Source organism: Moschus berezovskii, chromosome 26, assembly GCF_049115385.1.
Source record: "Moschus berezovskii isolate FMDL1 chromosome 26, NW_MosBer_1.0, whole genome shotgun sequence".
NCBI classification, from domain to species: domain Eukaryota; kingdom Metazoa; phylum Chordata; class Mammalia; order Artiodactyla; family Moschidae; genus Moschus; species Moschus berezovskii.
The window spans coordinates 20,344,285-20,372,263 of NC_142485.1; the positions used below are offsets into that span (position 1 = coordinate 20,344,285).

The 27,979-nt window shown below is 47.1% G+C and overlaps 1 protein-coding gene and 1 non-coding gene across 5 annotated transcripts in view; one reads left to right on the forward strand and one right to left on the reverse strand.

Annotated features, from left to right (window-relative positions):
* Window positions 1–440: 440 nt before the first annotated feature.
* The window catches only part of MFHAS1 (multifunctional ROCO family signaling regulator 1), a 111,578-nt gene continuing 84,039 nt past the window's right edge, over window positions 441–27,979 (forward strand). For 2 of the 4 annotated variants that reach the window (XM_088832795.1, XM_055416533.2), the window contains exon 1: window positions 441–3,716. In XM_088832795.1, the coding sequence (XP_088688921.1) occupies window positions 719–3,716 (2,998 nt within the window). In that variant the 5' untranslated portion in view covers window positions 441–718. Of the gene's footprint in view, window positions 3,717–5,327; window positions 6,093–18,209; window positions 18,440–27,979 lie in introns of those variants that run through there. The other 2 variants (XM_055416535.2, XM_055416534.2) reach the window with 2 other exon arrangements.
* LOC129549488 (small nucleolar RNA SNORA1) lies at window positions 10,935–11,069 on the reverse strand. Its single transcript, XR_008684584.2, has one exon. It is a non-coding gene; the product is annotated as a small nucleolar RNA SNORA1 (small nucleolar RNA).

Here is a 27,979-nt window from a genome sequence, read left to right on the forward strand (position 1 = left end):
CACCGGCGAGGCGCCCCCAGCCCGCACCCGGCGCCGGTCCGTGGCCACCGCCCCCGGGGCGGTGCCGGGAACACGCGGCGCCTCCGCCGGTCACGTGAGGGCCGCTCCGCCGGGCGGCGCTGCTGCTTCCCGATCTCGCCCTCCCCGTGCCGGGGACGCGGCGCTCGCGCTCCCGCCCGAGCCCGGGGAAGCGGAGAGGCGGCAGCGGCGGCGGCCCGGCCCTGCGCCCGCATGATGCCCGCAGCGGAGCCGGGCGCCGCCGTCCTCGTGGAGCTCGCGCAGGCGACGATGCTGCGGGCCGCGGGGCCGCGGCGGCGAGGGTAGCGGGGCGGCAGTCGGCCCCGAGGCGCCGGAGGCGGGCAGAGCGGGAGGAGGAGCGGCAGGCATCCTCCGCGGCGCGGCGGGCGGGCGGCGGCCCTGCTGCCCCGGCGCGCCCCTGGCCCGGGAGCCCGGAGAATGCGAGCTGCGCTCCCCGCCTGCCGCCGCCTCTCCCCGCGCCGCGCGCCCGGCGCCCAGCGGAGCTTCTCGCGTCGCCGCCGCCCCCCAGCTGCGGGCGCCCGGCCGCTGGCTGCGCTAGGAGCCGCCGCCGCGGGCTGCCGAGGGCCGGTAGGAAGGGAGGAGCGGGAGCGAGAGGGCCCCGGAGACTGGCGCCCGCAGGGGCGCAGCGCGGCATGTAGCTGCGGGCTCCCGCGCGAGGGTGTCGGCCCGGGGCCCCGCCATGGCCGGGACGGACAGCGGGAACCTGAAGACGGTGAGGCTGTGGCGGGACGCCGCCCTGCGCGCCAGGAAGCTGCGGAGCAACCTGCGCCAGCTCACCCTCAGCTCGGCCGGGAGCTGCCCAGGAACCGACCCGCTCGACTCCCCTGACGCCCCCCAGCTCGTGCTGCCGGCCAACATCGGGGACATCGAAGTGCTGAACCTGGGGAACAACGGCCTGGAGGAGGTGCCCGACGGGCTGGGCTCGGTGCTGGGCAGCCTCCGCGTCCTGGTCCTGCGCCGGAACCGCTTCGCCCAGCTGCCTCCGGCAGTGGCCGAGCTGGGCCACCACCTCACGGAACTGGACGTGAGCCACAACCGGCTGACCGTCCTGGGCGCCGAGGCGGTGGGCGCCCTGCGCGAGCTGCGGAAGCTCAACCTCAGCCACAACCAGCTGCCCGCCCTGCCAGCCCAGCTGGGTGCGCTGGTCCACCTGGAAGAGCTGGACGTCAGCTTCAACCGGCTGGCGCACCTGCCCGACTCCCTCGCCTGCCTCTCCCGCCTGCGCACCCTCGACGTGGACCATAACCAGCTCACGGCTTTTCCCCGGCAGCTGCTGCAGCTGGCGGCCCTGGAGGAGCTGGACGTGTCCAGCAACCGGCTGCGGGGCCTCCCCGAGGATATCAGTGCCCTGCGCGCCCTCAAGATCCTCTGGCTGAGCGGGGCCGAACTTGGCACCCTGCCAAGTGGCTTCTGCGAGCTGGCCAGCCTGGAGAGCCTCATGCTGGACAACAACGGACTGAGGGCTCTGCCCGCCCAGTTCAGCCGCCTGCAGCGACTCAAAATGCTCAACCTCTCCTCCAACCTCCTGGAGGAGTTCCCGGCCGCCCTGCTGCCCCTGGCTGGCCTGGAGGAGCTCTACCTTAGTCGCAACCAGCTCACCTCGGTGCCATCCCTGATCTCGGGCCTGGGCCATCTTCTCACCCTGTGGCTGGATAACAACCGGATCCGCTACCTGCCCGACTCCATCGTGGAGCTCACCGGCCTGGAGGAGCTTGTCCTGCAGGGGAACCAGATCGCCGTGCTGCCAGACAACTTTGGTCAGCTGTCCCGCGTGGGCCTGTGGAAGATCAAGGACAACCCTCTGATCCAGCCCCCCTACGAGGTCTGTATGAAGGGGATCCCATACATCGCCGCTTACCAGAAGGAGCTGGCTCACTCCCAGCCGGCTGTCCAGCCGCGCCTCAAACTGCTTCTGATGGGTCAGAAGGCGGCAGGAAAGACCCTTCTCCGGCATTGCCTCACTGAGGACAGAGGGGAGGGGAAGCTCGGGGGAGGGGGCCAGGAGAAGACCTACCCGCCTTCACCTCCGCTCGGGAGCAAGGGCATCGAGGTGACCAGCTGGACGGCGGATGCGTCCCGGGGCCTGCGGTTCATCGTGTATGACCTAGCCGGGGACGAACGCTACGAGGTGATCCAGCCCTTCTTCCTCTCCCCGGGGGCCCTGTACGTGCTGGTGGTGAACTTGGCCACCTATGAGCCGCTCCGCTTTCCCACCACCGTGGGCTCTTTCTTGCATCGGGTGGGGGCCCGGGTGCCCCACGCCGTGGTGTGCATCGTGGGCACCCACGCCGACCTGTGCGGGGAGCAGGAGCTGGAGGAGAAGTGTCTGGACATCCACCGCCAGATCGCCCTGCAGGAGAAGCACGACGCCGAGGGGCTGAGCCGTCTGGCCCAGGTGGTGGACGAGGCGCTGGCCCGGGACTTCGAGCTCCGCTCCGCCAGCCCTCACGCCGCCTACTACGGGGTGTCGGACAAGAACCTCCGGCGGCGCAAGGCCCACTTCCAGTACCTGCTCAACCACCGGCTGCAGATCCTCTCGCCCGTGCTGCCGGTCAGCTGCCGGGACCCGCGCCAGGTACAGCGCCTGCGCAGCAAACTCCTCTCTGTGGCCGAGCACCGCGAAATCTTCCCCAACTTACACCGCGTGCTGCCGCGGTCCTGGCAGGTGCTGGAGGAGCTGCACTTCCAGCCCCCGCAGGCGCAGCGGCTCTGGCTCAGCTGGTGGGACTCGGCTCGCCTGGGGCTGCAGGCTGGGCTGACCGAGGATCGGCTGCAGAGCGCCCTCTCCTACCTGCACGAGAGCGGCAAGCTGCTGTACTTCGAGGACAGCCCGGCCCTCAAGGAGCACGTCTTCCACAACCTCTCCCGCCTCATCGACATCCTCAACGTCTTCTTCCAGAGGGACCCTTCCTTGCTACTGCGCAAGCTGCTCCTGGGGACCAGCGGCGAGGCCGAGGCCGAGGGCCGCGCCGAAAGCTCCCCTCTGATGGTGCCGCCCGCCCCGAGCCAGGACGCGCTTCGGGCCACCCAGCTCCATCACTATGTGGAGGGCTTTCTGCTGCACGGGCTCCTGCCAGCCCACGTCATCCGGTTGCTGCTGAAGCCCCACGTCCAAGCTCAGCAGGACCTGCAGCTGCTGCTGGAGCTGCTGGAGAAGATGGGACTCTGTTACTGCCTCAACAAAGCCAAGGGCAAGCCCCTGAATGGGTCCACGGCCTGGTACAAGTTCCCCTGCTACGTGCAGAACGAGGTGCCGCACGCGGAAGCCTGGATTAACGGGACCAACCTCGCCGGGCAGTCCTTTGTGGCTGAGCAGCTGCAGATTGAATACAGTTTTCCCTTCACCTTTCCACCCGGCTTGTTCGCCCGCTACAGCGTCCAGATTAACAACCACGTGGTGCACAGGTCGGATGGCAAACTTCAGATCTTCGCCTACAGGGGGAAAGTCCCGGTGGTGGTGAGCTACAGACCTGCCAAGGGGGTCCTGCAGCCGGACACCCTGTCCATTGCCAGCCACGCATCCTTACCGAACATATGGACGGCATGGCAAGCCATAACCCCCTTGGTAGAGGAACTGAATGTCCTACTTCAGGAATGGCCTGGACTGCACTACACCGTGCACATTCTCTGTTCTAAGTGCCTTAAGAGAGGGTCGCCCAATCCACACGCTTTCCCAGGTAAGAGGGCAGAACGACCTGGTTCTTCTGCAGGGTGTCTTAAGATGCATTTGGGGAAGATGTTTGTTTCTCCTGTGTCAGACTGTTTGCTTTATCTCACCTGCTTCCCAGCAAAGCTTTTCAAGGTAAATAGAGGGGGATTTGGGGACCAGCAAGAGGCAGTCAGTGTGTGAATAATATGAAATACAGTCCCTAGGATTCTACTCTTCTAGTAGAAAGACTCAGACTTCTGAAGTGAGTTCCGGTCCAAACATTTTGGATCTCCTTTTCCGTCTTCCCAGTTCAGCTCGCCTTTCCTGGAAGGAAATTTCAAATGGTTGTACAGAAGATGGGTGGTGTCTGATGTTGAGTCATGGGCTATAATGCTTGTTAGACATATCCAAGGGGTGCTCCAAGTTTGAAATATCTGTCATCATATTCTTCTGTTTAAGTGCAGACTGTGACCATAATGTAGAAATTATTGCACCCTTTTCTTAAGAAGCTCCAGAGAAGAATGTTTTGTAATCGGAGTGAATGATGATTAGTAAAGACAAAAATGTCAGTCTGTAAGGCGTGACTCAATTCTGGGATCTCTGTTTCACCCAGTACACTCTGGGGCATGAAAGAGAGATTACTGAAATCGCTGAGGGGAGTTTTGGGGGTATTTCCTGGTAATTTTGTGTTTTACCAACATCTTGAAGCCTGATTTTGGTTAAGTGTTAGAGAGTGAGCTTTATGGAAGTGCTTTGTAAGAAATGGAATGGATAAGAAACTGACAAGAAAAAAAAAAAACTGACAAGTTTTGGTTTTTTTTTCCCCTTTTCTTTGGGGAGTGTTTTCCAGAAGACTTTTTTTTCCCCCCTAATGTTTAGGTGAGTGGAAGAATTCCAAAACTAGGGGGATTTTTTGAGCCTGGTTAATTGGTATTCTAAGTGTCTGGGAATGGGTCCATTTATTTGGAACTCCTCTAAACAGCTCTGATTTTTGTGGAGCTGGCTTGGTTAACAGTCTAAGTGTCCTAAGGACAAACCAAATGATAGCATCATTGCCAGAGTCTCCCCTCGGTCCCCACCCCAGAGTACATTGAGGCGGTGATGAAAGGGAAGACTGCATGCCACTGTCATCTTTGTCCTAGTCTGAATGCTGCTTATGACAGTATCGGGAAGGAATCGGACCCCAATATTTCCGAAGGTAACATCTCCCTGTTGCCCTAGATCTAGGCTGAGTGTCATTCATCAGCTTGAAGAAAGAGGCCATATCCAGTTACCAGTCAGTTGAGCCTCCATTCTCTGTATTATCTAGTGTCTCATCAGTTTCGTGACTTGGTGGCCTCTTCTTCAGTTTTCTGTTTGCTATTGTCTTTTATGCATGAAAGCAAAATACGTCTTTATTGTGCCACTAAATTGAAGAAAGAGGTTGTGGGTTACCTATTCACAGCAGATTATTTGAAAGAGCTACTTAAAGCCGGTTCTTAATGCAAAGATGGAACATTAATAAAACTGATGTTATTAGCAACAAAGGGAAAGACACTAATCATTGAAGTAAGCATCTGTGTAGAGGAATTCCACGAACTTTGAAGAGTAAACAATGAGGCTGCATTGTTTTTCTAACCTCGGCTCTTTATTTTTTAAGTCCACAGACAAGCTCGCCTCCAGATGCAGAAAGGAACCCCATTCTCTTGTTGTTTTGCCTTTTTGTCTTTCAAAGGAGGTTCACCTGGTTTACAATCCATCTGCAGGGAAAAGAGGATTCAACGTAAAAAGCAATTAAATGTTTGACAGTTGTCAGAATATCTTAAATATTGAGTAGGAATAAATCATCACCTGTTTTTATAATATGGACTGAACATTTCTGTCTTATTTATGGTCAGAGAAAGAAATTAGCTTTCTTGCTTCCTTCAGGACTATATTCCTTCCAAACGTAGCAGAGTACAGAGTCGTGGGGAAAAGGATGATTAGAATACATTTATTACATTAAGAAAACAAGGGGGGAAAGCATTTTCTTCTTTTATAGTTTTCTGTGATAGCCATCATTTGTTAGTATTTGTCACAATTCTGAAAGATTTAGAAGAGCTAAAATAATAAAAAGCTAGAAGGTGATACAAGAACAGAATTCTAAGGTTGAGTGTTCAGTTAATGAAGGCATGCATACATTTAAGAATATGCTCAAGTCCCTAGTTTATTAAAATACATTGTAGCTCAGCAGAAACCTTTGAAAGCTCTGATAGCCTTTCCTCGCCTTAAGAAGTCATTTGGCTTTTAGCCATGTTAAGAAAGTTGGTTACTTAGTTTTACATTTTATTGAAGTGTCAAGTTCTCTTGTAAACTAACAATTTTATATACAATGGTGAAAGAAACACTGGCTCTTTAGTTTTTTCAACTTCAAGACATTAAGATTAAATAGGAAATTAATCAGTATTTCCTTTGACATTAAGAAGAAACAAAGTTGCATTATTATCTTACCTTTTCTTTCTTGTGTGTGAAAAGCCCATTTTTACTCTGCCTCTGTCCATAGGACACTGAATTTCCTGGCTTGAGCTGAGCTAAGGTAGTTGGCCTTGGGAAGTATAATGCTAGATTTCTCTTTTCTTATTTTGATTTACTGCAGTATTCTGGACAGTCCTTAGTCCCCTGGCCGCTTGGTTTTAAAAGTTCTTGTAAAAAGATCTAATCACATTGTCAGAGAAATCACCTGTTTGTTTCATTGGAAATAAATGGTTGAGTGACGAGAGGCTTTTGCAAACTGAAAGGATGCAGCCTGCGTGTCAGGTGTGAGTCCTTACCTGCCTTCTGCAGATACTGACTTGACTGCCAGCCCTGACAGCCTCTTTAACAAGGGAACTCTGTGGAATGTTCTTGGCCTAGAGTAAGTTTCTTCTTGTGGGATATTTACCTTTGTGAGATTCTAGTGCTTTGCTATCCACTTCAGTGTTTGAAAGCATGCTATGTGTTTTGCAATTGGAAGAGTGCATCTTGGTGAGCTGAACTTGTTCCACGTATGATTTTGCCTGAAGTATCCTACTCTCCAAATTATTCAAGGTTGTTCTTAAGAATAATTGGAAAGCCACCCGAAGTGGTAGGCAGAGAACTGGTAGATGATCGTTTATATATTTGATCCCTTTGATTCGCTTGGTGGCTCAGCGCCTTGCTGCCTTTCCCTGGTCAAGTGCCTTTTGTCCCTGCTTAATTTCGTACACACTCTGTACCTCTCTGAAGCCCTGTTCTGTGGCTGTTTGTGGAGGTCCTAATATCTCTTTGGTTAGCTCGTTCACTGGTTTTCTCCAAGCAGGAAACACGCCAGAGGCGCTGCAGCTTCTGTAAGAACCTCTGAGCTGTCTGCTAGATGACCGGTCTTTACGAGAAGTTTTTTTTCCCTTTGATACTCAGATTCTCTGTCAGATTCCCAGGTGGTACTGTTATGGTCATGTCCCTTTGTCCTGTGTCCCAGTGTCCCTCCCCAGCCCCACCTTGTCCCTCTAGTGTTCTCATTGTGACTATATTTCCAGCCTTGCCTTTGAATGGGCCCTTCACTTTGACCACTGAAGCAAAGCAAAATTCTTGCCTTATTCTATCTCACTTTTAGATTTACTGGAATTTGAGCATGACCTAGTTGCTTGGATTGAATTAGTCATTGTTTTTAATTTTGCAAAGGTTATTAAATATCTCTTTAGTTTGGCATTATTAATATTGATGCCGCTCGGCTTTTATTTTTGTAGTGAGTCCTCTTTGAACTCTCTTGAACTTTGTTTCACATAAAAAATCAAAACCTTCGTCTTGCAGTGGAAGAAAGAAACTTCCGCATAACAGAACTGAAAGACTTGAAAGGCCACTGGAGTGTTCATATTATTTTAAATATTCGAGGCCTCTCCTTCAAACTCTAGAATCAACTCTCAAGTCCATCTCTGCACAAGCAGTTTAGAATTTCGTAGAGAAAGTATTTTTAAATTTGTTAACAGATGTTTTGTGCATCCTCTACCACCTGTTCATCTTATTCCCCAGGAAATCCGACCTGTTTTATTTAAACTTATTTTGTATTGGGCTGTAGCCAATTAACAAACAATGTTGTGATAGTTTCAGGTGGACAGCAAAAGGACTCAGCCATACATACACATGTGTCCATTCTCCCCCAAACTCCCCTCCCTTCCAGGCTGCCAGATAACACTGAGCAGAGTTCCCTGTGCTGTACAGTAGGTCCTTGCTGGTTTTCCATTTTAAATACAGCAGTATGTACATGTCCATCCCGAACCTCACCTATTTTAGTTCTTACTCATTCTCTTTATCTGAACACCTAGAAAATGTATAGGGTCTACTTAACAGGGTCGTTTTGAGCATCAGGCGAGAGACTGGGAAAGTAGTTGTTTTCCAGCATCTGGAGGAAATGAGGGGCTTCTGCTGAATGTACTGGGGGTAGGGAATGTGAGGGTCGGGGGAGTGGTGGTTGATATTGGAGTGAGCACGTCTGGTTGATTTCTTCACCTACTAACTTGCTTCTCTCCATGGAAGTTTTAATTAAGTATCTGACCATCCATCCATCAGGGAGGGTTTTTTATTTTTAAGCAGGGGACCAGTGCTGGCCTCATCTCTTGCCCTCTCTTGCCTGCTGCAGCCGTGGCCCGTCTGAGCCCAGGGCTGGAGAGGAGGGTGGTTTGTGTTTTAGGCTGTGCTTGGGGCAGGCCCAGCCAGGCCTCTGTTCCCCCCTGGTTCAGCTGCTCTGATTGTAAAACCAGTGCCGGGTCGCTGTTGGGTTTACCATCCTCTTGAGCTGGTTACCTTCACTTCAGAACGGAGGGCTGGGAGACCCCATTTTGGCTGCCTTCTCCAGTCCTGCTACAGCACTCATGACGCTGACCCTCCAGTTCTGGCTTAGTGCCTTAAGTCCAGAGTGATTGACAGGCATCTCAGATAGCCTCCAAATATATATGATGACCTGTCTTTTCTTTCTTTTTTTTTTTTATTACTTTTTACTAAAGTGTATTGCTTTAAAATGTTATATTTCTACTGTACAACAAAGTGAATGAACTGTACATATACACATATCCCCTCCCATTAGGATTTCTTTCCCATTCAGCCACAATACATTAGGTAGAGTTCCTGTGCTATAGTGTCGGTTCTCATTAGTTATCTATTTTATACACAGTATCATAGTGTATATATGTCCGTCCCAGTCTCCCAGTTCCTTCCTCCCCACCTTTCCCCCTTGATATCCATGTATTTGTTCTCTATGGCTGTGGATGACATGCTTTGTCAAGCCATGAAGGCCCTCTCTGTGCATAGCATGGCAGTTTGTTCTGTGGTTATACCCTCACTTTTCTGATGGTTCATGTGATGGCACACTGCTCCCCAGGTGGTGCCTGGCCTAAGGGCTGAGCAGGTAGAAGGGACTCAAAGCAGACTGGTTATTTTTCAAAAACTCAAGAAATTCTAGTGTTTCTTAATTGATTCCTCGGCCAAGTGCTTTTTGTAGGTTGCTTGTGATGTTCTTTTTCTCAAAGTGTGTACTTTCAGAAGCGTGTATAGTTTTCCCATGGGATTTTTCTGGCACATCAGCCCTTGTCCTCTGTGTCCATCCTCCTGGTCCTTACAGAGATGCTGGAAGAGCAGTCAAGGGGCAGCTTATCAGGATGCGCAAGTGACAGAAGCGTGGACGCTGGCCTCAGAAAGTTTCTACCACCTGATCTTGCAGTCCCTCTCTTTGAGGCAATAGGTGTTTCCCTCCCTCCAGTATCATAGCTCTTCCTTTTTAACTAGCCCCTGACCCTCCCTTGACATTGTCCTGTAGATGTGGGAAAGTGTAAATGGTAAGGAGAATGAAGGTGTGATGCTGGAGATGCAGCATAGAAGGGGTTTGCCGTGGTGGGTACCCGTTGTTTTGCCTTCTTCTGAGTGCTGTTGATTTCCAGAAGCTCCTTCCAGCGTTCTTGCTGATTTAAGCTCAGAGGAGACCATGGAAGAGTTGCTGGCTGTAACAAAGGCAGCGCTGGTTCCCACAGGCTATGGTAACGACTCCCAGACACCATTGCCAGCAGGGCTGACTTATTTGTGGAGAGGGAGGAGAAAACTTTTAAAGTTATTTTTATATTCGGCTCTGAATGAAAGAAAACATTTTCTGATTTGTCCTTCCTTAACCTAATCTCTTGGAGAAGGAAATGGCAACCCACTCCAGTGTTCTTGCCTGGAGAATCCCAGGGATGGGGGAGCCTGGTGGGCTTCCGTCTATGGGGTCACACAGAGTCGGACATGACTGAAGTGACTTAGCAGCAGTAGCAGTAGCAACCTAATCTCTTAGATGCAAATAATGATGCCTATTTCTCTAAGGGTAAATTAGTGAAAAGCCATCCGCAAAATTCTTTCTCTTTAGCTGTCTGTTTACAAAAAAGTAGAGAAGACAGAAGGAGACAGAAAGCCTGAGCGAGGATCACAGGAGCAGGGGAGAGGCCCTCGGGTCCTGGTGAGATCCTGCAGAGGTTTGCATGGGCTTTGCAAGCCTGGAGCCTGGTTTACCGCCTCAGGAAGGAACTTCCTGCTCTGGACTGGCAGTCCTAGGCACCCGGGCCCGTGCCAGCTGTTTCCTTTGCTTTTGCAAATCTGCGCACAAGGGTGGGTGGGAGAAGGTCCAGAAGGAGAAAGGAAGTTGTGTTAAGTTTTATCAAGACTGCTCTTTGAGGGTTCTCTGTGTATGTGCATGTCTTTCTGCTTTCTTGGGGGGGGGGGGGGGCTGGCTTACTGAGTCCAGTCCTGCTGCTCTTCTTCTCCTTTTTATTGAGGTGAAATTCACATACGTGATATTAACCATTTTTTAAAACAATATAGTTTTTCTTTTTTAAAAAAAATCATGAGTAACCTTGGCAAAAGTATTTAAAGTCGAATTTTTATTTGAAGAATTCACATGTTATGATTCCTTCTATTGCCCATCACCTTGGTTCCTCAATGTATGGGTCATCATATTCAAGATAACCCTTTTAAAGAGAGCTTTTGCTAAGATAACAGTTACCGTTTTAGTCCGTCCACACTTCTTTTGAATTGGGGTTCTTTGCTCTCCACTTGAACATGGAATTGCTTCCAAAATTCTCCATCTGTAATCTTTGGGGTCCAGTTTCTTTATGCAATTTACTTTAGGGCCCTGGAAGTTGTAGGAAGTACCTTGCTATTTTGGCAAATGATCTAAGGTAGATTGTTCCTTCATCTTTTCTAATACTGCAAAGTTTTTTTCCATCCAGCTTTCACCCATGAACCTAGCAAAACAGGTCACAGATCTCCCTGTCACCTCTGCAATAAAGTGACTGTGATGACAGCAAAACCTGTGTCTCAGTGTGGCCACATCAATAATACCTGGACACCATGAACAACAGTGCCCATTTGCATCTGGAATTAGGCTTGAACAATTTTTTTTTAATAGCTTATATTCCATTTTATTTTTGAAATTAATTTTTATTGGAGTATAGTTGCTTTAAATGTGTTTCTGCTGTACAGCAAAGTGAATCAGCTATACATATGTCCCGTTTTTTTGGGATTTCTTTCCCGTTTATGTCACCGCAGAGCTGAGTAGCGTTCCCTGTGCTAGGTTCTCATTAGTTACCTATTTCATGTACAGTATCAATAGTGTATATATGTCAGTCCCAATTCATGCCACCCACCCCACCCCCATTTCCCCCCTTGCTGTCCATATGTTCGTTCTCTACATCTGTGTCTCTATTTCTGTTTTGCAAATAAGAGCACCTATACCATCGGAGAAGGCAGGCGATGGCACCCCACTCCAGTACTCTTGCCTGGAAAATCCCATGGGCGGAGGAGCCTGGTAGGCTGCAGTCCATGGGGTCGCTAAGAGTCGGACACGACTGAGCGACTTCACTTTCACTTTTCACTTTCACGCATTAAAGAAGGAAATGGCAACCCACTCCAGTGTTCTTGCCTGGAGAATCCCAGGGACAGGGGAGCCTGGTGGGCTGCCGTCTATGGGGTCACACAGAGTCGGACACGACTGAAGCAACTTAGCAGCAGCATACCATTTGAGATAAACTGTTTTTGAGTGAACAGTTCCCTGGTATTTAGTGCATTCACAGTGCCTTGCAGCCACAACTGTAAGGCAGGTGTTTCTGGAAGGAAGGAGCTGATGAGGTTGGTAACTTCCTTCCTGGGGTGAATGGTCTGGGATTCTTTTGCCAGGCTCTTTGTGGCAATTGTCTTTCTAAGGCATGACTTGAGAAGGGATTCTTAAGCTGGGCCTTGAGATGCCACACTGATGGACATCTTCTAACACAGATGCCTTGAGAATCCTCTTCCTTAGTGTTGATGCTGGCGGAACCTTCTGGTCTGTTTTGTGCATGTGTGATTTAACAGGAGACTGACAGAAAGGACAGGTAGGGGAGAAGCGCACATAAGCACCATGTAGTTACTGTCTTCTGGACAGTGCTTTTTCCCCACATAGATTTTGAGTAGAGCTGCAGCAGGATTGGCAAGGCTGGAGGCATATATGAGGGTTAAGGGGATGGGGATTGCATTAATTCAAAATTACATCGTTAGCAAAAACAGAGAAGTGTATCATAAGTTTATGAGCTGGATGCTGTCATCAGTCGCTGCTGAGTACCTGCTGTATATGGAAGTCTGTGCCGAATTAGGATTTTTAGGAGAATAAAAAAATACCTGGCCTTGGTCATGAGGAATCAAGATGGGACTTCAGTTGGTCTAATTGTTGACTTCTGTACATGTGGAATCTGATCATATATGAAGAAAGTACATTGCATGTTTGAGGAATGACTAAACAACACTGATTTTTGATTTTCTAGAAGGAAATGTCATATGGAGGAAAACTTGGCTATAATTTTGAATTTGCTTGACGTAGTCATTCTCTCGGAGAAGGCAATGGCAAGCCACTCCAGTACTCTTGCCTAGTAAATCCCATGGATGGAGGAGCCTGGTGGGCTGCAGTCCGTGGGGTCGCTGGGGGTCGGACATGACTGAGCGACTTCACTTTCACTTTTCACTTTCACACATTGGAGAAGGAAATGGCAAACCACTCCAGTGTTCTTGCCTGGAGAATCCCAGGGACGGGGGAGCCTGGTGGGCTTCCGTCTATGGGGTCACACAGAGTCGGACACGACTGAAGTGACTTAGCAGCAGCAGCAGCAGCAGTCATTCTCTGCGGTTATTTATAGTTTAGGTCACTTGTTTGCAAGAAATCTCTGACAGATCTTGAGAGGATGCTAAAAAACGAAAAGGCATTGTATCTGAGGATTTCTCAAAACTTCCAAAACGAATCAGCTTTTTTGAGGAGGGAAAAATGCGTCCTCTTCAGGAATCTTTTACATTTCTCAGTCATTTGTGGATTTGCAAATTGCTATCAGCAGTGATTTCTGAACCCCAAAGACTGCAAAGACACCGCCTCCAAAGACAGTCTAAATTAAATTGGGTACTGTCATGTTAAAAATATATGGCTGCTGCTTAGAGATGTCTTTGTTAAGGAATGCTTTGTTGGGGTGGTTTTCTACTCTTAGGCTATTAAATGTTGACAGAATTTAAAGGATTAACATTCCTAGATCCTCTCCACTTCCGAAATGAAGCATGTGATCTTGACATTGTATTAATACTGTGTTACAGTAGCAGTGAACTTGAGGGTAGCAGAACAAGCCTCCCTTTCTTTTCTTTCCTTCTTCTTTTTTTTTTTTGAAACGAGCAAGTTTAAAAAAGCTAATGGGGAAGGAAAATATAAAAGAAAAATAATATTTCTCTTAGGTGCAGTTGTTTGACTCCTCACTTTGTTGTTTCCAGGGGATTCTTATTTTTCATTTCATAAAGGTTGTTGTTATGTTAATCATCACATCAGTCACTCTGGGGATGCAGAGTTGGGAGAAAATACGAGAGTCAGTAACACTCTTGAGTTCCTCTTATGTTCTAGAGACAATGCGAAGTACTTCTTATGGGTGAAGTCATTGAATTTTTCCAGCAGCTCTAGAGGGTTGGTATTACCATTGTCCTGACTTTCAGGGGGAGAAATTGAGGTTCACAGGATTCAGTTCAGTTCAGTCACTCAGTCGTGTCCAACTCTCCGCGACCCCATGAATCACAGCACGCCAGGCCTCCCTGTCCATCACCAACTCCCGGAGTTCACTCAAACTCATGTCCATCGAGTTGGTGATGCCATCCAGCCATCTCATTCTCTGTCGTCCCCTTCTCCTCCCGCCCCCAATCCTTCCCAGCATCAGAGTCTTTTCCAGTGAGTCAACTCGTCGCATGAGGTGGCCAAAGTATTGGAGTTTCAGCTTTAGCATCAGTCCTTCCAATGAACACCCAGGATTGATCTCCTTTAGAATGGACTGGTTGGATCTCCTTGCGGTACAAGGGACTCTCAAGAGTCTTCTCCAAAGAATTAGAGCACCCTGGGATTTCAGCCTCGACCTCTGCTTCTACCCACTGTCCCGCCCTGCTCCTCAAGGCTGGGTCACCCACTGCCCCCCAGGACCCACAGACTCAGGTCTGTCCTCCTCTTTCCTAAATGTCCATTCTGTGTTTCTGCGTGCTGGCCACAGTCTAAGTGTTGGGCATACAGGGTCCAATAAGGCATAGACCTGCCGCACAGAAGTCAGCAGAGGTCACCGTCAGGCGCTGGGGACAGGTTAGGTCTCAGGGGTTCCTAAAAGGGCTGTACTATAGCTCAGTGCAAGATCTCCCATCCCAGTCAGCCCTGGAAAAGTGGGAAAAGGTATTTTAAATTAGAAAGGCTCTTAAAAAGGTGGAGGGCATTCAGATAGATTAGCGGGCAATGCCTTGGGGTGGGTGTGTGCGCCCAAAAGCAGTTAGCAGTTGTCATAAAGAAGAGGCTTCTTGCTATTAAGTTTCATTTATGGCCTGGTCAGAGTTTGCCAGTGGCCACTGCAGGCCCAGGAACTAGAGTTTCGGGAGCACTGCCCTACCTCATGGAGAAGGCAATGGCAACCCACTCCAGTACTCTTGCCTGGAAAATCCCATGGGAGGAGGAGCCTGGTGGGCTGCAGTCCATGTGGTTGCAAAGAGTCGGACACGACTGAGCAACTTCACTTTCACTTTTCACTTTCATGCATTGGAGAAGGAAATGGCACCTGGGATTCTCCAGTGTTCTTGCCTGGAGAATCCCAGGGACGGGGGAGCCTGGTGGGCTGCCATCTCTGGGGTCGCACAGAGTTGGACACGACTGAAGCGACTTAGCAGCAGCAGCAGCCCTAGCTCATTCCTTGTCCATCAGACAGGGTTCTGTTGAGACCATGGAGGGGATTTATGGCTCGGAGGACCTAAGCGTGGTTTCAGATGATTTGTTCAGACTCACAGTCACTGTCGGGCTGACAGAGCACCTGTCCTGTGTGATCCCCAGTTAAGTGTGCCCCTGGCCCGTTTCTCCGTGCCTGAGTCCAGAGAGAACACGGGCGTTGGCTGTTCCCCCAGCCAGATGGCCACATGCCTCTGTGATCCCTAGGAATGTATCCAGAACATCGATTTTCCTGACCTGAAATCTTACCATAACAGATCTTGTGATAAAGGAAAATTTGGCTGTAACAATTAACATTTTATTGTGGACTGTTTCCTGTCTTTATTTTAGGCTTTCTTGTGACACTGCAGACTGACTGAAAATACCATTTTTAAAAATAATTTTGCACTGCTGGAGTAGCATATTTTATTCCCTTCATTTGTTCGGATTTCACTTATCACTCTGTGATGGCATTTTTTTTTTTGCACCTTTCTTCATATCCCCATTGGAGTGTGTCTCCCTGTGCCTCTCAACTTATCAAAATATACTTAGTTACATTTTAATTGAAATCCTAGGAAGTGCAAGATGTTAAAAAAATTTTAATTTTGTTTATATTTGCTTAATATCTTGAAACCCCTGGAATTTTGTGTTGCTTTTTTAAATGGAAGTATTATGTCGGTTATTTGCAAGGACTCTTGAGATTCTGCTGGGTTCAATTCCTCGGTCCACCCCTTGCTAGCTGTGTGACTTTGGATGTCATAATAGTTTCTGTCTCATAGGCTGACCGTGCAGATTGAGTTAATACAAGTCAAATGCTTTGAATGACACTTGACTTGCGGCAGGAATCCCATAGGTATTAGCTTCTGCTGTTTCTACCAATATTCCGGAAAGATCTGGAAATCGGATCAGCTTATGGATAAAACTCCTCTTTTTCATAGGAGCATAGTACAGTGTGATTTGTATTCATGCTCTTTTCAAAATGTGTTTTTCTTATTATTAAAATATTTACAATCTTGAAGTGTGAAGAGGAAAAAATATAGTCATGTTGGTATCTAACATAATTACACATTTTGCTCTATTTCAACTTTTTCCCTTTAAGTTTAGGTTTATTAAAATGTCTGTGCTGTGCTTAGTTGCCCAGTCGTGTCTGACTCTCTGCGGCCTCATGGACTGTAGCCTGCCAGGCTCCCCTGTCCATGGAGATTCTCCTGGCAAAAATACTGGAGTGATTCCTCCAGGGAATCTTCCCAGCCGAGGGATTGAACCCAGGTCTCCCTCATTGCAGGCAGATTCTTTACCATCTGAGCCACCAGGGAAGCCCATTAAAATGTCTAGTGATAATAGTGATAATCATATTGTGTAAATAACAATTTTCTTAACCTAAGCTACCATGAGTATGGTTTCATATTATTAGTAGCTACATGGTAATTATAAATGCTTGCATAATAGTACATCAAGGAGATTTTTACCTTTGTTTATTTAACCATTAAACACTTGAGTAGTTTCAAGTTTTGTTGTTATGAGTAATTCTGTGATGACTGTATTTCTTATAAAGGCTCTTATTTGGTCAGTAATTCTAGAAGCAAACTCAGTGAGTCAAAGGCAAAGAATGTCTAATGTTTGATACATGCTTATGTTGCTTTTCATTTGGGAAATATTGTGCTGCCTGCATGGGATGCTACATTGATTTCACTGCATTTCCTCAGCATTGGGCATCATCTTAAAAATACACTAACAATGAATGGGAGGCAATATATCACTGATATATCAGATTTCTAATTAGGGAACATGCTTATTTTCTTAAATGAATGTTGCCTATTGTGTTGCTTTCTCTGTGGATTGTCTGATCATGCCTTTTGGGATCATCTTATTGATAATTGATATTTTTTTAAAATCACAGTGATTTCTTAGAATCACAGAGTTCAGTTTATATTAACTCTTTATATATGAAGGATGGTAGCCTTTTGTCTATCAAACTGTCAGGGAGGGGAACATTTCCCTCTACCCATCTTGGTTACTTTGACTGGTCTAATAGTTAAATTGACACATGGCAGATTAATAGGGAAAAAACAAATTTAATTTCATAAGGACAGAGATCTTATAGATATGGAATCCAAGAGGTAACCAAAGCCGGCTGTTTATATATTTTTTAGACAAGGAAACAAATTTGTGAAGAGCTAACAAGACAAACTTAGGCTCCGGTACTAATTAATGATGAAACTAAGTAGAGTTTGTTTATACACCTTTACCCCGAGTTCCCTATCTCCAGTGATAAGAATGTCTGTTTATCTCCTGGTACAGGTGGGCACCTTTCACCTGGGAGATTTATATCCTACTTTCAGGAAGGACAAAGGAGGGTCAGAGGGTCCTTACGTTGGCTGGTTCTTTCAGTTCAGTCGCGTCCGACTCTTTGTGACCCCATGAATCACAGCACGCCAGGCCTCCCTGTCCATCACCAACTCCCGGAGTTCACTCAAACTCATGTCCATCAAGTCGGTGATGCCATCCAGCCATCTCATTCTCGGTCGTCCCCATCTCCTCCCGCCCCCAACCTTTCCCAGCATCAGAGTCTTTTCCGGTGAGTCAACTCGTCGCATGAGGTGGCCAAAGTATTGCAGTTTCAGCTTCAGCATCAGTCCTTCCAATGAACACCCAGGATTGATCTCCTTTAGAATGGACTGGTTGGATCTCCTTGCAGTATAAGGGACTCTCAAGAGTCTTCTCCAACACCACAGTTCAAAAGCATCGATTCTTCGACGATCAGTGTAGCCTGCCCTAAACCCCATTGTACTGAAGGTGTTGTTTTCTGGCTTGTTTGCCTTTTTGATCTTTAAAAAATTTCATTTCATACAATGAACTGATGACTTCCTTTGTGATTAAATGAAATACCATTATATTCTAAATACAGAGAAGTAATAGGAGGGACCACACAATGAACCGTAATTCTCTTATATAACCTGTACTGCCAATAAAAAAGTAATACCTGCACATGGATGGCATATTCAAAAGCAAAAGCCCCTCTCAGCCCCCTCTCTTATCTTTAAAATGTTTCTAGTTATTGCTTTCAAGGAAGATAAAACATGCATTTGCATATATTTTAACCTGAAAGAGATCATACTGTATTCATTGTTCTGCACCTTGCTTTTGGTCACTTAAAATATATTTTGGACTTGTTTCCATATGGGCAGTTACAAACCTATTGTGCTTCTGTGTGTTTGTGTGTGTATATATACGTAACATTCTACCAATGGATGTACTGTTTAGTTAGTCCTATATTGATAGACCTTTGATTCATTTCAGATCATTTTATAGTTTCAAATTGCCAACATCCGCTGGATCATGGAGAAAGCAAGAGAGTTTCAGAAAAACATCTATTTCTGCTTCATTGACTATGCCAAAGCCTTTGACTGTGTCGATCACAATAAACTGTGGAACATTCTGAAAGAGATGGGAATCCCAGACCACCTGACCTGCCTCTTGAGAAACCTGTATGCAGGTCAGGAAGCAACAGTTAGAACTGTACATGGAACAACAGACTGGTTCCAAATAGGAAAAGGTGTACGTCAAGGTTGTATATTGTCACCTTGCTTATTTAACTTATATGCAGAGTACATCATGAGAAACGCTGGGCTGGAAGAAGCACAAGCTGGCATCAAGATTGCTGGGAGAAATATCAATAACCTCAGATATGCAGATGACACTACCCTTATGGCAGAAAGTGAAGAGGAACTCAAAAGCCTCTTGATGAAAGTGAAAGAGGAGAGTGAAAAGGTTGGCTTGAAGCTCAGCATTCAGAAAACGAAGATCATGGCATCTGGTCCCATCACTTCATGGGAAATAGATGGAAAAACAGTGGAAACAGTATCAGACTTTATTTTTTTGGGCTCCAAAATCACTGCAGATGCTGATTGCAGCCATGAAATTAAAAGACGCTTGCTCCTTGGAAGGAAAGTTATGACAAACCTTGATAGTATATTAAAAAGCAGAGACATTACTTTGCCAACCAAGATCCGTCTAGTCAAGGCAATGGTTTTTCCCGTGGTCATGTATGGATGTGAGAGTTGGACTGTGAAGAAAGCTGATCGCCGAAGAATCGATGCTTTTGAACTATGGTGCTGGAGAAGACTCTTGAGAGTCCCTTATACTGCAAGGAGATCCAACCAGTCCATTCTAAAGGAGATCAATCCTGGGTGTTCATTGGAAGGACTGATGCTAAAGCTGAAACTGCAATACTTTGGCCACCTCATGCGACGAGTTGACTCACTGGAAAAGACTCTGATGCTGGGAAAGGTTGGGGGCGGGAGGAGACGGGGACGACCGAGAATGAGATGGCTGGATGGCATCACCGACTTGATGGACATGAGTTTGAGTGAGCTCCGGGAGTTGGTGATGGACAGGGAGGCCTGGCGTGCTGTGATTCATGGGGTCGCGGAGAGTCAGACACGACTGAGCGACTGAACTGTACTGAACTGAAACTAAGTTCTCCCTTTCTAGAATTTTGGGAAATGCTCAATTTTATTTCCTTCAGGGTTGGTGATCCCTCTTTGTGCTCAGGACACTGTCGAGATGCAATGAGAAAAAGACAAATCTCTCAGTCATATGTTGGGACTTAAAAGGGGGGCTCGGGAATTATAAAAACTTAACTCTGTGATTTAAAATGAGGGTAATCTTTTTAATTGGCTTCTGTGATGCCTATTGGAATGCCATTGTTTGCAATGTAATTACGCATTTACCAGCTTAATTCATCCATTATAACGTGATGTAATGTTTAGACATCGCAATAATTACAAATCTTGCATGTCTACAGATAAATATACCACTGATCGAAATAAGACCATGGCGGCAAGAATAGTGCTGCATCGATGGGAGATGTTAATGGAAAATAATGGATAGCAAAGTGTTTTGATCTCATTGGCTCAAAACACCGCTTCTACATTTCCACCCCAACTACCGTCTAAAGGCCAGTGCGCCTAGGCCAGCGGAGCAGTTTTCATTTGTGCCCTGTAACTTGCCCCAGAGTTCCATACCATTGTATTTTCTTGCCCTCAGCTTGGTGTGTTATCCAGAGATGTGCCTGGATATTTTATCCTGGGACTAGTAGGGGTCCAGAATTTAAGAGATTATCCGAACTGTTTGTGTGTGTGTGTCATAGTAGGGGTCCAGAATTTAAGAGATTATCCAAACTGTTTGTGTGTGTCATGAATAAAGAATGGGTCTAACCCAGCCCACTAAAATGTGTTTGATGTGGAAGAACAGTAAACAATTAAATTCTGGTGGAGTGGCTTATGTGTTTAAAAGCCATTTAGTTGTACGTTTTGCTTAAAGCAAACAAAATCATCACCAGTCGGGTTCTTGGGGAAAAGAGATTGTACACAGGGTTTGTTGAGGTGTTCGGTCTTAAAAATCCTCACTCTTATAGGAAATGTCTAAATCAGTGCAGAAAGCATGGTAGGAAAAAGGAAGCCACATTTTCTTCAGTTCAGTTCAGTTCAGTCACTCAGTCGTGTCCGACTCTCCGTGACCCCATGAATCACAGCACGCCAGGCCTCCCTGTCCATCACCAACTCCTGGAGCTCACTCAAACTCATGTCCACAGAGTCGGTGATGCCATCCACCCATCTCATTCTCGGTCGTCCCCGTCTCCTCCTGCCCCCAACCTTTCCCAGCATCAGAGTCTTTTCCAGTGAGTCAACTCATCGCATGAGGTGGCCAAAGTATTGCAGTTTCAGCTTTAGCATCAGTCCTTCCAATGAACACCCAGGATTGATCTCCCTTAGAATGGACTGGTTGGATCTCCTTGCAGTCCAAGGGACTCTCAAGAGTCTTCTCCAACACCACATTTTCTTACTGAAGCGTATATACTCACTGGGATGACTTTGGCTCACCTTAGCTGCACATTAGCAGGGCATAGCTGGCGTGTCTGACTTAGGGGCTTGTTTGATTCAGTTCAGTTCAGTCGCTCAGTCATGTCCGACTCTTTGCGACCCCATGAATAACAGCACACCAGGCCTCCCTGTCCATCACCAACTCCCAGAGTTCACTCAAACTCATGTCCATCGAGTCGGTGATGCCATCCAGCCATCTCATTCTCTGTCGTCCCCGTCTCCTCCCACCCCCGATCCCTGCCAGCATCAGACTCTTTTCCAGTGAGTCAACTCGTCGCATGAGGTGGCCAAAGTATTGGAGTTTCAGCTTTAGCATCAGTCCTTCCAATGAACACCCAGGACTGATCTCCTTTATGAATTACTTGTTGTTCAGTCGCTCAGTCGTGTTCAACACTTTGCGACCCCGTGGACTGAAGTTTATGAATCACTTGGGGAAGAGCCAAAAAGCGAGATTTGAAATTTTCTAGAACACTGTGATGCCCCCAAATAGCTCACTGGTCTGCTGAGAGCTGGGCCATTTTGTGTTCAGGTTACAGAAACAAAAAATGATATGCCAGGCCCCCATAGGAGGATGCATGTGTCCCCTCTGCTGACACCACTCACCCCCAGATGGCTAGTGACTGCCACGGCCTTGATCGTGCCCTGCTTTAGCTTGGGGCAGGTGTTCTTTCAAATTCATTTGTTTTATTAAACCTCTGCCACTATGTATGCCTTTTCTCCTTCTCAGGAAAAACACATGTGCTGGCCCTCTGGTTACTATATACTGTAATGTGCATCCTCCCTGGCTGGTACCTTGTTTCCATCTTTTTTCCCTTGGTGTAGGGAGGAGAAAAATACCCTATTGTTCTGTTTGGTCATTTCAAGAATTTGCCTTTGGGGCTTTTGAGTCAGATGTTCCGGTAGCCCCACAGAGCTTATCGAGTCTGTGTTCGCCTCTCACCGCTTCTTGAAAACTGTTGAAGCATCTGAGCTTTGTCTGTGCGATGGGGCACAGCATTAAAAGCTCGTCCAAATAGCAGGGATGGTCGCATCTTGTCAGTTACCAGGGCTGTTAAATTCTCTTGTGGAGCCGGCAAGACAGGTGACAGTTTCCAGGAACTGAAAAGCTGCTGCATACACAGCCCCAGGTGTTCCATGAAGGTTGGACCACTCGTGTCATCCCTTTTTACGGCCCATAAATCTTCTGATTCATTGTGCCATCTGGGACTCAAGACTCGTTTATTCGTGGAGGGGGGAGTCTCCATTGAAATCAGAGCCCACTATAAAGCAGGAGGAAGAGTCTGGAATTAGAATGGTGTACATTGTTCTTTGTTAGAAAAGAATCCTGGTTCTCTGGCTGTAGACAAATATTTGCTTTTCAAGAATCTGGTGGCGTGTCGGTAGCTTTGTTCACATCCATGCGGCAAACACGTTCTCTCGCCTGCTAAGGGTGCAGGCACTCACATCGTGCTGATGATTTGATAATGCTCAGAATCTGGGGGTGTGCTACTTCAAATATCTTTCTGCTTCCTCCTTCACCGAGTTAGCTCATTTCTCTAACGGAACAGATCTTTATCCCAAGGGGTCTACATAGCTTCCGCTGTAAGGTGACATTGGAAAAATGTCCCTTTAGCCACAGCTAGAGATGCATATTGCCATGCGGCTTTCTTGTGTTAAACTAAACCAGCATCAGAGAAAAAGGCCTGTGTCTTTTACCTTTTAAAGCCAGTGGATTAGGGAGGAAAGCAGCCCGTACCTCAGGGAAGCCACCCTGAACCTCAGTTTCTTCGTCTGTGAATGAGGAAAAATAATTCTGACACTTGCTAAGCATTTGCTCAGCTGCCTCAGATGTTGTGAGGATTAAATGACCTCATGCACGCCAAGGGTCCAGGGTAGTTTCTATCATGTAGTGAACGCTCAGTACATGTTAACTGGTGATCCCTGTTTACAGGGAGGGACACCGAGGCACGGGGGTCCGGGTGGGGGGAGCTGAAGAATGTGGCCAAGTGCACCTAGTACGTGGCAGGGCCCACCTGCCAAAAACAGGCGGTTGGTTGAATGAAAAATGAAATAACGTATGTGAAAGATGTGTGTCTAGCTCTGCAGTGTCAGACTCTGTGCACTAACTGGGACTCTGCCATGACGATAAGGCAGGTGACGGGGAGCCCGGGGGTGAAGAGGAAGCAGTGGTTTAGGAAAGAGACGCACGCAGTCAGCGGACAGTGCTGCAATAAATCCTGGGATGAAACGATCTCCAGGGGCCAGGAGGGGCTGGGGATGGGAGGGGCCTTGTGGGTAGGGTTGGATGGATGGGAGCAGATCTCCAGCTGAGTGGAGGTGATGCTAGGGGACTTTCTGCAAACCACCAGGTCCACTGAGGTGCAGTGGAGTCAGAGTAGGGAAGAGGAGTCAGCTGTTTTACTTATCAGTGCACTTGCCATGTCAATATTTTTTAGCCTGTCTACCTGATTAGCTAGACTTCTTGGCAGCTTGATAGAAAGCTGAAATATTTTGATTTGATTTGATGATCTTTTTCCCCCCCTAGGATGAGAAGGACACATTGAAGGGTCAAATGGGTGAAGTGTCAAGTTTAGTTTTTGTAAGACCACTCAGGACTTGAATGGAGTGGGAATAGAGTCAGGGGATCACTCTTGAGGTCATTCAGACTCTGTGTTGTGATACAGGCTCTCAGGCAGGTCTCTGGGAATGAAGGAAACAGGTCAGGACGTTAATTAGGGCTTCTCTGCCTGGCTGGGAGATCCTGAGCAAGCTAAGTAGCTCTCTGGGCCTCACTTTTCCAGTCTGTAAGGAGGAAAGCATGCCTCTTTGATCTGGTCGTATTGGATGAGGTGGATTTTAACTGTAGTGAGAAGAAAACTGGGGCGTTCATTTTTAAAAGAGAAAGCAGAAGCTATTTGATAAGATTAATTTCAACAGAACTGATATGTGTATTCTGCCTGCTGGCTTAATTGGTTTATGAGGGCTGTCTAGTCACCCTCCTGTGATGGATACCAAGTGAATTCTAGTAGATTTATAGTCTTAGGTTTGTAAGTAATGTCATTTGCAGAAGAATAAAGTTCCCCATTTGTTCCTCAATTTGGAAGGATCCTGTAAGAATCGGCGACTTTATAAATATCCAGCAACCTTTCACCACTTTAAAATATTGAAAGGATAAACGATGCTGATGGCGCTGGGTTTGCATCATGAATTATGGATGTGGCGTGCCCTGGAGATCTTATGGCTGTGCATAACGAATCTTCTTTGTTCTAGCTTATTTTCAGTGGGGTTGCTTGTAAAAGAAGGGGTCAAAGCAAATCCATTGAAGAGATCTGTTTGCTGCAGGATGATTTTTTTGTGTGTGGCTATCCTATTGTGTTATTTGCTTTTGTTGGCGCTTTGTTTCTTCATTATCAAATTGGTCCACGGTAGGGTGGGATTTGGGGACAGTGGCAGAGGACCCCCTGTGGAGTTAACAGCTGTGGGTCAGGCTAATGACCCAGCAGGGGGCTGGCACACCCCTTGTTGGTCTCTGTGTCTCTAAAGCAATTCTCTCCCTGCCCCTTCTTCCTCTGAGCCGTAGCCTCTTTCAGTTCTTCAAGGCAGCGAGCCCCACTAAGATCTTTATGCTCTGTGTAGAAGTAGGTTAGGCCTTAACTACTTTTGAACCTAATAATAATTAAACAGAATAAACTGGAATAAATTATTAACATGCTCATGATCTTTTCTCCCAGTTAATTTTCTCTAGACTCTCAGTTCAATCAGAGAGGATGAAAAAAACATGGAACACAGCAGGGAATTCGTTTGTACTCTTTCCCCCTTTCCTCCCCTCCTCTGGCACAGATTCTTTTAGGATCTGAGTAAGCTATCAGACGGAGAAGGCAATGGCAAGCCACTCCAGTACTATTGCCTAGAAAATCCCGTGGATGGAGGAGCCTGGTTGGCTGTAGTCTGTGGGGTCGCTAAGGGTCGGACACGACTGAGCGACTTCACTTTCACTTTTCACTTTCACACATTGGAGAAGGAAATGGCAACCCACTCCTGTGTTCTTGCCTGGAGAATCCCAGGGATGGGGGAGCCTGGTGGGCTTCCGTCTATGGGGTCGCACAGAGTCGGACACGACTGAAGTGACTTAGCCCCAGCAGCAAGCTATCAGAGGTACTGTTTACACTTCATACATGGAGGAAGGATGACTGTAAGTGGAAGCTGGTGGTCACATTGCCCCTTTTAGTCACTCATAACTTCTTTCTCTAGTGAACGTACTGTCTACTCTATGAAAGTGGAGTATCCCAGACCCAGGTGTCAGGCCTGGCTCATCTAGAATCAATTAGAAAGGGTCTACCCATGTATTTCACCATAGTTAGGTGAGCCGTACTATCAGCCCTAAGATGGTTGTTGGTGGGATGACAGGAGGCTAATATCTAAATAATTGACAGTGGCTCCAGACTGGGGCTTCCCTGATGGCTCAGTGGTAAGGAATCTGCCTGCCAATGCAGGAGACACAGGTTCGATCCCTGGGTTGGGAAAATCCCCTGCAGGAGGAAATGGCAACCCACTCCAGCGTTCTTGCCTGGAAAATCCCATGGGCGGAGGAGCCTGGTGGGCTGCAGTCCATGGGGTCACAGAGTCAGACACGACTGAGCATGCAGCAGATGAGGCTCCAAGGTCTGTGGCTGCCTCTGGAAGTGCACCTCTACCAAGGGTTGGCTCCCATGGATTCATCAGAGCTCCACAGTATAGTCAGTTGCATAATTTTGAGGCTGCTCTGGTCTCAGTGGTTCATCACAGTTTTAGCTCATACTAAATTTAAAAAAGTCTTTGCAGGAAACATCGCTTAATTCAGTTTGTCTATATTGTTAAACAAAAGAAACAACACAGTGCTCATGCAATGTAGAGAAATGGGATAGTGCCTGCCAGGTAGACATTTGTCACGATATGCGTTCAGTTAATCCTGTGTTCATTCAGCAGGAGGTTGCTCGGGCTTCCCAGCAAGGGCCGGGCACCAGGGGACATCCAGCAGAAATCACCCTCAGAGCCTGTCCTCTAGGACCTTGGTCCAGAAAGGAGGTGAGGCTTGGGCACCACTGTGATGCATTGTAAAATGAGTCTAGACCCGGTGTTCTGAGGATTCAGTGGAGAAAGAGACTCAGGCCAACAGACCAGGTCATGGGGAAACTAGAATTTCACTTACAGGTGGTAGGAAAGCATATTGTGAACAAAGAAAATCACAGATGGTCTTTTTTTCTTCTAGTGAAAGTGATAGCTGCTCAGTCGTGTCCAACTGTTTGAGAGCCCATGGACTGTAGCTTGCCGGGCTCCTCTGTCCATGGAATTCTCCAGGCAAAAATACTGGAGTGGGTTGCCATTCCCTTCTCCAGGGGATCTTCCCGACCCAGGGATCAAACCCGAGTCTCCTGCATTGCGGGCAGATCCTTTATGGTCTGAACCACCAAGAAGCGCCCTCTTTTTTTTTGTCTTCTCAAGGATCATCAGTCAAATCTCTGGGCTTTTAACCTGTTAGCTAAAAAATGCAGTAATCCATAATTTTTGAATTATCATTAGCCCATTCTCTTGTAATAGTGCTTTGCTTTTCAAATCCTGGGATTGAAATAGTAATTAAAAAGTAGAGACATTGATTACTTAAAAAATTTTTGTGTACAATGCAAATAAGGAACCTAATGTACTTCCTTTATTTTGATGCTATTTTTGGAGTATTTATTTTCTTTGCTATCTTAGAAAGAGTTTAAAGGCATACTTCTGGTAGTGTGAGATTACATTTTTAATTTGGGCTGTAAACCTGGGACAGTTTTTATGGTGAAGAATTTAGTGGGTCTACCTAGGCTATTAACCATTGTGATTTTAATAAAACCATATTCTTTGTTTAATTAGCCTTTGTTTAATTGCATTCTGTAGTAGCATGGACTTGAGCTTAATTCACCTGCTTTATTGTCTGGTTTCCTTCCATCTGAGTCCTGTTTTCTTTCCCTTCTCTATTATACTGATGTGTCTTAGTAGTATAAGAAATATTGTGACTATATTTTGTGTAGCTGAACTGTATGCTAAAAGTGGATCATACAAAGCCATTTTGTTCGCTCTCCTCTGTTTTTGCTCAGTAAATGATGGGATTATACTTTCAGAATTGTATCGGATATATAGCTCCTCATTCTCTAAAGCCTCATTATGCAAATTAGCTGCACTTTCTTGATTCATGAATTCATACTGTGGTTTTATTTGGGGATTCCTCAAGGTAATTGCTTGCAGGAGAAGGCAATGGCACCCCACTCCAGTGTTCTTGCCTGGAGAATCCCAGGGACTGGGGAGCCTGGTGGGCTGCCATCTGTGGGGTCGCACAGAGTCGGACACGACTGAAGCGACTTAGCAGCAGCAGCAGCAACAACGTAATTGCTTATTTGGGTGGTTCAGAAGATTGGAGAGATCCAAGTTATATAATGAACATTTTCCATTTTGCCTTATCCCAGACTCAATTTTTATAATATGTAGTTACTAGGAATTTCAGAGAAGTAGCAGTTAACTCACTTGGAACAGCCTAAGATTTGACACTTGAGTGATTTTAAATTGTACTCAACAGACATTTTCTAAAATGAAGAGAAGGCGTCCAGATAGTAATTGATATCAGGTGTCATTTGTTGCTTTTTGGCGTGATTCTCCCCCGCAAGGCTTTCCTGGGCCACGGCCCTGGTTGGGCTAGCAGTTCTTCTGAGTCAAGGTAACTAGTAATCTGTGCCTTCACCAGCTTCTACCTGTTTATCGCCCTGCATGTTTGTAACCACGATATCCAGGAGTTTTCCATTTTTGTATTTATTTACTTTGGGTTGCAGTAGGTCTTCCTGGCTGCACGCAGGCTTTCTCTAGTTGCGGTCAGCAGGGTCTGCTCTTCACTGCGGTGCGCGAGCTTCTTGTGTGGCGGCTTCTCGTTTCAGAGCACAGGTTCTAGGTGCACAGGCTTCAGTGGTTGCAACACGCAGGCTCAGTAGTTGTGGCTGCTGAGCTCTAGAGCATGGGTTCGGTGGTTGTGACACACAGGTTAGCTGCCGCTTGGTATGTGGAATCTTCCCAGGCCAGGGACTGACCCTGTGTCCCCTGCATTTGCAGATAGATTTTTATATATTGTACCACCAGGGAAGTCCCAGGAAGTTTCAGTTTTTGCCTTTTGAGTTTAGTTTCTTCAAGAAGAGCTAAGAAACAGTT